This window comes from Penicillium arizonense (genome assembly GCF_001773325.1).
Source record: "Penicillium arizonense strain CBS 141311 chromosome Unknown PENARI_contig054, whole genome shotgun sequence".
Taxonomy (NCBI): Eukaryota; Fungi; Ascomycota; class Eurotiomycetes; order Eurotiales; family Aspergillaceae; genus Penicillium; species Penicillium arizonense.
The window spans coordinates 25,079-35,602 of NW_019173331.1; the positions used below are offsets into that span (position 1 = coordinate 25,079).

The window sequence follows — 10,524 nt, forward strand, 5'->3', positions numbered from 1 at the left end:
ATAAATTGTGATTGGTAATGCTTTTCAAACACCGCGTCACCAGACTGCCCGAGCACCCTATTTGCGTTGCAGGCCAGTCCCTGCTTTCCGCCGCTGCTGCACATGGACGTGTCAACACGGTGGCGAGGTTGTTGAAAGTGGAGGAGGTGGACATTAATGGACGGGGATTGGCAGATCCACCCATTTGTCGAGCGGCCGCACGAGGCCACCTTGATGTGGTCGGACTCTTAGTGCAACAAGGCGCACGTCTGAAGATCAATGAAGGAACTATCGCTAGTTACGACACCGCACTTTGCATTGCCGTCCGTGATGGGGATTTGGAGATGGTCCGGGTTCTGCTTCTTCATGACCAGATTGATGTCAACCTCACGAATCGGTGGCTCGAGGACCCTTTGATATTGGCAGCCAAGAGTGGGCATCTTTCAATTGTTAATGAATTGTTATGTGATCGCAGACAGAAAGGTGGCAGTCTGAGGAGATCTCTGGATGCCGCAAGGGACGACTGCATCCGGAGGGCCATTCGGAGCAGGATAGAAGACCGCAACTCCCGCCAAACGTTTTTGGCGCCGTCGCCAAGAAGAAGCACGGGTGGTGGTCTGTAAGAGCTAGTGATATTCACTTTAGGTAGCTAGAGTGATATGGCGCGAGATTTGCTACTCCAACATCAGTTGATAGCAATACTTGGAATCGAATTATCGCATTCCCACGCCTCGAATGGTATGCAGTCGCAAAAAACGTCACGGTAGAATTTCAACCAGCTCTACTAGCACCCAATGTATCCAGAATACACTTGCAGACTACCATTAGGTGATGGTTTCTGCAATATTTTGTTTCAAGGTTTCATCTGTCATTCAGTTCTGCATATCACTGAGAAATTTAGGGTGAGCAACAGGTGAGGTCGAGCGTCAACAGTTGAGGTAACTATTTACTGGCTCTTTGAACGCGGTCAAAATCAGGCCTGGAAGGTCATGGGTGGCAATAGATATGTGATAAGCGGTGCGAATAAGTGTATCGTTGCTCTCTTCGATAAAACGCAGGGACCTTATATTGTACTATCGTCGAGACGTATGTTTACTAGCATAAAGCTGATGTGGCTGTTAGTTAAAGTTGTTCTCTTACTGCTGTGCAATTGATCATTATGGGCTATGTGGTGAGATCCATGAGCTGAAGAAAGGAAGGAAGAGAGAGAGAGAGAGAGAGAGAGAGAGAGAGAGAGAGTGTGAGTGAGTGAGTGAGTGTGTGTGTGTGTGCATAGATTAGAAGATTCGATGAGGCTACCTCAGCTTGGCCATCACCGTTTGCAGTCTCCGTTCCGTACAAAGCAATGTCCAGTAGATAAGGCTCCTGGCTGTGTTTCAGTTTCATTCGGTTGGAATCCTCCTGGCCAAGTAGACTGGAGGCGTCAGCTCTCGGGGATTTGCGCAGAATTGGAGCGTGACTTTTCCTTTTGACAAAGCCCTCAATCACCATAGCCATTTGAGGCAATGCATTGATTGGCAGAATATTGAGATGAGATGTTGTATCATAGTTTTGGTGTGTACATTGCAAGTGAAGGTGTTGCAAAAATCCATTAGAAGTCGCCGGAATCGCTACCAGGTCGACGGGGTTGGCTTCAGCTGTGGGTGCGAGGTCGCTTCCTAGGGTTGCTAAACTTCTTGTCTAGTGGTCCGGCACGTTTATCAATAGAATCCTCGACACTTTGCAGGTAGATTACAAAATCGTAATAATGGATGAATTCCAGGTAGGTCTTGTCAGCCTCGTCGCGGACCCTATTCGACAGATGCTCAAAGAGATGGCGCATGCGATCACGCTCAGAGAAATCATTGTCGAAATGCGGCTCCCATTGCTGCAACCAGTTGGAAAAATCAGTCACGGACTGGGATGGGCGCTGGTAGCTATTTATGTAGCGCGCTTTGGCCACTTTCGGATAGACTCCATTCTGGAGCTGGTGAATAAGGAAAGTGCAAAATCGACCAAATGTAACTTGTTCACTGGGCCTTTCGCGTATCTGTCGCTTCCACTTATCTTCCAGATTAAGGGCAACGTGCTTTAGGGCCCGGGTGACTTTGCGCTCGTCGGTATTGTACCAATCTAGATATCTGTTGAAATGACACTCCAGGCTCATAGCGTAGTTCTTGAATTCCCCGAGGGCTCGACCATGGTAGACTGGCACGTTTGGGACTGGAACTTGGGAAGGTGACGAGGCCGATCTAGTAGCTGCAGCAAGTTCCCGTAATCGTTCCAAATTCGGGTCTGCGGCGCCATTCGAGTCTGTATTTTCGGTTTTAACAAGTGAAAGGTTCAGCTGGGGCGCACGGAAAGAGGGGCTGACAGCTTGCTCAGATGGTGCAGGGAGAATATTGTCTGGAGCTTGGATAATACCAGCCTTGCTGTCCCCGGTTTGCATCGGTGCTGCAAGCCCCCTGTATTGTGCATTGACCGAGTCCTTCGCAACAGGGCCGATAGTGGGCGAGCAATCTTTGCTGGTGGTAGCCGCGAGCCGGTTCCAAGCCACCTCAAGCGCTATCTGCTCATCAGCAACTTGTTGTTGGATCTCAAGGAGCCGTCGCTGCCGCTTCAAATTTGCGAGCTGCGCCTGGGCCTCTCTAATCTCCGTGTCGAGCTCATCCGTGGGCTGGGACTGCGTAGGGTTAGGCTCGAGCATTTCGGTCAGCCGCGCCCCTTGTTCTCGGATTGGCGGAGTAGCCTCGGCGGAGGAGTCGGATTTTTTGAGCTCTGTCTTTTCCAGTAACATCATCGTACTGCGAGGGATTGGTATGGTTTGGGGGTTTTCTTATTTTTATTTTTTCTTCTCGTTGGCCGTGGCTTGATTCATGATGATCACGTGGTGATAAGATACACCCATGGATCACGTGGTATTGTTCGTTGGTAACTCGACCTGCGAAGTAACAGTGTCGGGTACATGTAGTCTGAGATCCAAAAGATGAGCCAAGGTTGCAAAATCATGCACAACAACCTTCAGATCGTAAAACGGTCGAATTGACTATAATCGGTTAATATTTTCAGTGGGCTGTTGGCAGTTTTGTCTCCATTGGATAATAGTGATAGTGATCAACGCGTTAGTCGGGGAGTTGATCAAGCCTCACGGCGTTGAGGTTTAGATCCCAAGTATTCATGTCCATGACCTTTGCAGACTTGAGCAAATTTGGCCAGCCACCAACGGTCGTTGTAAGCCCGTGTGACCGTGGTAAAAGGGTGGGTACAATCGTCACAGCATAATGACTGATTTCGGTGTTCTACAGGCGTCATTCCGACGCCTTTGTTCACTGACCGGATAATCAATTGGAAAGAAATGATACATACATACTGTGAGATTCACTGATGTTTTATTTGTTGGCATGGGATGCCATGAGCAGGTACAATGCGATGAGGAGCTGTCAGTATATCTCATATTCATCAGCTCCCTGGTGATGAACGCTAATTGAGGAATATATTTTAATCTCCCACTTTTACATCTGCTAAAGCCTCAAAATCTGACAGAAATATTGTACAATTTAGAATTATTATACCAACAAAAAAAAATAAAAAAAAATAAAAAAAATTATGATCGTTGCGAGTTCAAAATATTTAGTTGATGTACGGCCAAACTTCAACAATGTCCGCGGGTCAGCACACGCGACCGTGACCTGATGCTTCCCACCCCAGTCTAGACGGACAGACGCACAGCTCACACAACCAACTGTAAAGCGAGGCCGGGAAGACCAGTCCATGTCCTAGTGAAGAAATTGTAGGCGCTCTTTGACGATTCAACGTTGGGTCAGTAACAGATGAGATGGTCAAAACATGAATCATCGAAGATTGAATAGCCCCCAGTGTCTCAATATAGAAGACCGTGGAGGTTTTGATCGTTAGCCAACGTTCCTTAACCGATTCAGTATCACTTTTTCTCAACATAACCCCAACTCGTCTCTCGCGGTGGGCATCTAAAATGGCATCAAGAATGTCGCTGCAAATAGTCGCGGTAAAACGGAGACATGGGTTGCAACAGGCCTCAATCAAGAGAGGTGTCCTTCAACGCTTGCTACTAAGTAGAGGACTTACGTGATAGGATGAGCAAAGAGGTCTATAAATACGTCCTCCACCCCCAGCAATTTGCTCTACAATTTAATCACTGACTACGTAAAGTCAGGCAGGCCTTGCGTCTGAGGCACTTGATAAGTTCTTCCCTTTGACCCCTACTGGAATTTCGACTGTACTGACATTTATAGATACAACGTACCACGCAAGTCAGACAGTGCCTATGAGAGACCTAATTCTCAGCAGATCCACTGTTCCACCAATGCCTACCGGTCAAAGAGGCAAGATTTGGGTTAGCTGGTCAAAGTGTCTATGCGTACATCTCTCTCCACCATAGCAGCCGACTGAGCTGATCGACCGTTCTGCCCCTGCATGTATCCCCAAAGCGAAAGCGCGACTGCTCGTGCCGCAGGTAAGTGGACCTCTGCCCAATCCTGTCTGAAATTGGACTGACATCAAAGAGGATGCGAAACAACCAGAACGTGCATTCCGACCAATATACACCAGCGCAAAAACCACGAAGCTCGTTTCCGTCTCTTCGTCTCTGGTCTTGACCACTAGAACATGTGAGTCCTGAAATATCTCTCCGATCTACAAGCTAATGATGCGCAGGAGACTGTTGACAGCGCATCAGAGTGAGCCCCCAAGGATCCAGCACCCTGTCAGTGCTCCGCGCAAAGCCATGGCTTACACACTATTCCTGGCCCCGTCGCTTCACGCGATGCAGTATTTTTAGGTGGAATATTGTGAATCAAGGCAGCGGGCCAACAACAGGATGCGGACTTCAAATTACCAGATTCGTTCGCTGAAGCTTGGGACGTCCGTTCTTCGCGTTCAGGTGAGTGAGTTATCGCCCCTTCTGCTGCGCCGCATCCAATTTTTTGTGCCTAGTCTGTGCTCCAAGACATGAACACGACTGACATCTTCATGCCATTGTAGGAGCAAGCTCATCGCTACCCGTGAAAACTATTGTGGCGAGTGACCTATCTCCGCCGAATCGGAGATAAGACCCAGGTGGCAGGCACTACGACGCGTGCTCCATTGCGTCTCCGTCCTCACCGCCTTCACTCCATGAACGGAGCAGTGTCTGAGCCTCTGGCCGTCTGCATCGCGAAACATTCATCCATTATGAACGCACAATCCCTTGTCGCAGGTGGGTTCGTCATGAGCTTTTTGCCGGCTCGGGGAAATGCACGGTGCACCGCAGCGCGACTTTTCTGAAGCGTCGGCCGGAGAGTGCGACGAACCTGAACATAATATGGTGCGAATGGTGACTGCGTGCCCGAAGAGAATTGCAAGTAAAACCCAATCGGTACATAAGCTAGCTTAATCATGATGCTTATTGATCGTCCCGTCTGAAGGGGACAATTTAGGAACTTTATGAACAGGTAAGTTACAACAACTCGTCCAACTGGATCAAGCATTGCTGACTCGGTTTGTATGAAAAGACACACCCTCAGCTTCCTGTCACTTGAGTCGAATGCGGAACGAGCAAATGTCTTGACTGCTCGAGCTCTCCTACCCCATCCGATCGATCGCATGCTGCCTGTCCCGTCCACGAGACTATTGGTGGCATCGATGATGAGTCACCATAGGGTTCAAACCATCTACCTCGGCCCTTCTCTCCCAGTTGATTATGTACACCAGATCATGCGTTGATGTGTCTACCTGATACAAGACTTGGTTCCAATGAGCGTATACCACTGTCTGTTGTTCGACATTCGAATACCGTCAAAGGGATAGCCTCCTTGCAGCGCGGGTTTCTGGCGTCCAACGGGTGATCCTCATTGTCCTCCAATGGCATCTGGCGTCTTTCCAAGCCTGGAAAACCAAAGACACCGATGCGCGCTGATGTTCCTGTCTTGCTTCATGGCGGGCGAGCCGTACCTTCGCAGACGGCCCGGCTGTTAGTCCACGTTCGCGTGCAAGGAGAAGGTGAGGCAAAAGCCCCGTCAATTCTAGCCTACCAAGTTAACATGGTCATCTCAGCTACGAATCGAGAGGACGAGACCGTCTTATTCCGAGGCACAGCCAAACTTGTAAGAAAGCTCACGACCAAAGAATCACCGTCAGGTGCAATTCCACTTGATCCGATTCTGTGTTGCTGAGCTATGCGACGTATTCGAGCGAGCGGAAACGAATGATCGGACATACACGAAGCTGCATCAGGAGGGCTATCAGGATTGTTGTGATGCCTCTTGTTGAACAGATGGTAGGCAGATTTGATTCCTAAACACCCATCTTTCTACCCTAGCCAAGCAATATGTGAAAATTCACATTACTCTAGATGGCACTGCAGCTACAAGCTAGTCAAGCTGACTGTGAGTATCCTTTTCCCATTGAAACTGCCTTCTAACATATCGCGCGCAAGCAGCTCTTGTCACAAACTCGCCTGATTCTCCCTGTCTCGTATGTCAAATATTCTTTGAGCATCAATTATATGTTTACAAAGCTCGCTGCGCTCTCGATGACACGTGGCATGCCAATCTTCGAGCATATTCACTACAAAGATAGATTTGATGTCTGCAAAAACACCATCAGGAGCCGTCCAGCTATTTGGCTCTTGGACTAGTTCAGACATCATATAATGAAATTTCCACCGCTAATCAGCGCTCAGTTCAGATTTGCTTTGGGAAGAAAGTTCAAGGCATATGCCTGCTGTGAATATAAGCAAACTAGAAACCCACTTACGAGGATATCACTTCACAAAATTTCGTCATAATCGATCAAGGTGAATATGTCTTTTATCAGGTCTTTTTGAATGTATTGATTGATAACTAGCTCACGATCTGGCTCTAAAAAGATTTGCCTCGCGGAAGAGCAACAAACAACACGTGATTCAGGCAATACGCCCTAGAAGCAGTTCACGATCTAGCATCTACTCCCGCGGTATTGATGGACAACGCCAGTGGCTCATCGGAGAAAAAAGTTTGTTTCCTACATACATAGCTATACAAGAACTCAGTATCAAGGGAGAATATTGAGTGGCAATTCATATTTTGATATCCCGAGAGTTGAGGTCTTGGTATTGATTGGTTAATTGGCTGGTCGACAGTCGGTTGCGCTTATCGCGTATCAACCCACGTTTTGTAGACATTGGCATGTCCATCAGTGGAGGATTGTTATTTCAACTTGAATAGCCGGTTTTCGGGATGTACAGTTCGCCTTGGCCTTCACGCCCAACGAAAGCGGATCGGAACCCTTCCTTTGCAATTTGCGATGAAGATATATGGGTTTCTTTAACCAAAAAAGGTGATAATCGGTGAGGTGACTTGGTGTGGAGTTGCATGGTCTTCGTTCGATGATCTCTATCAGATTTCGTGGCCGTGGGCGCAGAGTATCATGACTTGTTGTATGTGGATGGGGAAGGGGCATGCCGCTCTCTACAGCTGCAAGTAGATTGCGGACTGCAAAAGCGCTTCGCGGAACTTCGACCTCATTGGTATTGTCATAACCACGGTTGTTAACAGCGAAGAATCTTCCTTTCCATTTGTATAAATATTTTAAAATATCGTGAGCCAGCAAGATGCCTTGCTCGCACAGCCCATATGGTCGAAAAGGGTACACGCATTCATGACAGTGATCCACATGAAGTTGATAGGTTTCCATCACATAGTGTTCATCTCCATGGAGAACGCGCACATCACGGACAACACCGGAAATACCGGGAAATCGGGTAAATGTCGGCATTGCGATGAAGAGTATCTTTACTGAAAGGTAAGCGGCAATCGACACTGGACAGCTGTTTTATATGCCCTGGCCCATATACACACCGAAAAACAACAAATAACAATTCACTGTGCGACAGCAACCTGATGGGGCTAACTCGGGGTTCAATGCGTCAAATCGCTGGATGATCCCAAAGAACCTTTTGGAATTAACCACAATGCTTGGCATTAATTCTGTGAGGCTGAAATCGTTTCATTATGAAGTGCGATGGTGTGTCGCTATTGGATGTTATCTTCTGTGTTCATGCATGCAGTGGCGGCGCTTGATGCTGAAAGTCATAGCACTTGCTTTGAAACCGCGAGCAGATCTATTCTAGATACCAAGGCTATTTCTGATGATATTGGAAACCACGCTCCATTACTGAGTACCCGATAGGCGCCAAACTTGATCTTTGTGGGAAAGTTTTGGAAATAGAGGCCAGCGCCGTAATTTTAGTTTCATGAAAAAAGCCTCTGCTACAAAAAGGGACTTGTTAAAGAAAATTCTCTCAGGTGATCCGATATACACGGTTCCTTTACCCCAGCGCTGGAAGAAAATCGCACAAAATTATACTCGCCTGGTTGTTGTTGGCGTGGCTAGCAGAACTCTATTAACGAGGCAGGGAAACGACTCAAAAAGAACGGATGAGGGCAATGAATCTTGCCAACGTGACAATGCTTTCCGGCACAGAGCCCTTTAGTACTCGGATTCAATTTGACGGACTGCTGAGTTCTAACGCAAAATAGCGTGGTTCGATTTTGGGGGTCCAAGTCGATCTGTGATGCCAGCTCGGTTCGGCGCGACCCTCCAGCCGAGAGCTAGTACCCTTTAAGACCAACAAAATAAAAGAGACCTCGACTCTCTTACGAGAGCAAAAAATATAGGAACCACTAGGAGTAGTGCATTTCTCACAAGAGACGCGCCCTTGAATTGCTTTTGCGACTCGGGCGCCAAAAGTTGGGCTACTGCGGTGCCCGGAGGGGGTCTGAGCGGGATTTCCTGGCGTGAGAGCTGCCACGCGCGACAGGATTAACCGTTAGCGCGTTCGCCGCAATGCGTCATTGCATTAGTGGCTCCTCGGTACCATGGAACGTAGAAGATGCCCGCATTGCGAAGCTTGTGGGCTTTTTTTGAAGATAGTCTGTCTGTAGGCTGCTTGATCCGTGTTATTATTGAGCGTTTCCATTACCAGCTGTCCATGTCAATCGCACGAGCTCAGGCGCCAAGGAGCAGCGTGTCAAGAGTTCAAGCATATATAGTAGCTTGGGTGTTTGGTCGCTGACCAAACATTGTGCGTTTTTGGCCTGTTAGCCTAGTGGTAAAACCCAAGCAACCGCGATCCCTGACAGAAATAGCAAATAGCTCCAAGAGCTAGGTTGGATTTCCCAGGGGACAGACTCCTAGAATCGCTTTTGGCATTTCCAGGGCCAATCGTTTGTTACATACCAAAAATTTTCAGCTATGTTTGTTTTGTTTGCAGGCACACATTGGAATTGATTGGGTTATCCAGTTGTGCCCACAATTCCAAATAAATATGTCGATCCCTTCCTTCCTGATCCTCCTTAGCCCCCTGGCTTTACCCCCCAGCCTTGAGCATTGATCTACATGCAAGCGGGGGCATGGATCACATCCTCCAACTTCCTCGCTCTTCTGGGTGGAAATCATGAGTCAAAATGCAGAGAATTAAATCATTGTCCTTGTCTCTCGTACTCAAGCTTGAATCTTTACAGACGGCCTTGAACCTACTGAGTCCTTGACTGGGCCGTGTTGCTATGGCTTTGGCCCAGATGGATACGGTGGAAGCCTTCTCTTATCTTCAAGGCAACCTACCAGCGTTGATCAGCCGTATTACAGACCTCGCTGCTCACACATCTGCCAAATATACCGAATACTATGAAGCCTGTCGCCGACAGAAATCTCTCAGGCTGCGATGTCCTACGAACCACTCCGTGCGGATCGACCAGAGACGAAATCCCACCAAATTCGATAAAAGTGTCACGAAGGCAAAGGATGCAATGGACTCAATCCAATGCTCTGGTCGCAAGCGACGCGCGGACGAAGACCTGCCCATCGGCCGGAATGAGCCCTTCGCTCCAGTGAACAAGCGACACAAGGTTATCATCGAGTATGACGGCCATACACAGAAGGTGCTTGAAGAGGTCGTCCGGGATATTGGTATTTGCAGGAGTAATATACGACGAGCGAAAATGTCGATGATGCAGATGCGCTTTCTATCTCCGAAAAATCAAGATCAATTCGCATTGTCTATGCTCTGACTGTTTCTTCTAAAACGTCTAAAAGCAAGGTCATCGCTTTACCAATATGTCTCGTGATTCTTATTTGTCCCAACCATAGTTGGCCCTGTCGCCAAAGTGCGATCTGAGCAAGTTCCTTCTTGTTGATTGCACGCGTCTGATTTCCCCCAGCGTATGGTAGTGCCCGACATCTATAACTTCCGTCCGGTCAACACATTCAACTTTACCCGCAAGAAAGTAATAAATCCTAGCAAATTCAATCTCAAGGTGATTGTGGGAGCATCTCACTGAAGCAGTCTAGTTTTGTAAGTTTACGCTCCAGCCATATTTGCAAATTGACCTTCTTGGCGCCGTGTGAAAGAATTACTTTCGGTCATGCGAGGATATGCGGCTGCCAAAAGATTTCAATTTTCATGCAGGACAATATATTCTAAGAACCACTATCGAGTCCTGATTTGGCTCCTACTGAAGTAGATGGTATCAACTAGCAAGTAAGTTCCGGAAACGCACGTGCAGTTTCAAG

General features: G+C 47.9%; 3 protein-coding genes across 3 annotated transcripts; 2 read left to right on the top strand and 1 right to left on the bottom strand.

Annotated features, from left to right (window-relative positions):
* Positions 1-17: 17 nt before the first annotated feature.
* On the top strand, positions 18-602 carry PENARI_c054G00573 (ankyrin repeat domain-containing protein; the record flags this gene model as incomplete). The annotated part of the gene is made up of 1 exon (XM_022637452.1): positions 18-602. The coding sequence occupies one exon, from the start codon at positions 18-20 to the stop codon at positions 600-602; it is 585 nt and encodes a 194-aa protein (XP_022482675.1).
* A 1,010-nt stretch (positions 603-1,612) lies between these two features.
* Positions 1,613-2,755, bottom strand: PENARI_c054G11870 (uncharacterized protein; the record flags this gene model as incomplete). Its single annotated transcript, XM_022637470.1, has 1 exon — positions 1,613-2,755. The coding sequence occupies one exon, from the start codon at positions 2,753-2,755 to the stop codon at positions 1,613-1,615; it is 1,143 nt and encodes a 380-aa protein (XP_022482680.1).
* A 6,763-nt stretch (positions 2,756-9,518) lies between these two features.
* Positions 9,519-10,022, top strand: PENARI_c054G05866 (uncharacterized protein; the record flags this gene model as incomplete). Its single annotated transcript, XM_022637460.1, has 1 exon — positions 9,519-10,022. One exon carries the CDS (start codon positions 9,519-9,521, stop codon positions 10,020-10,022), a length of 504 nt encoding a protein of 167 aa, XP_022482682.1.
* Positions 10,023-10,524: the final 502 nt, after the last annotated feature.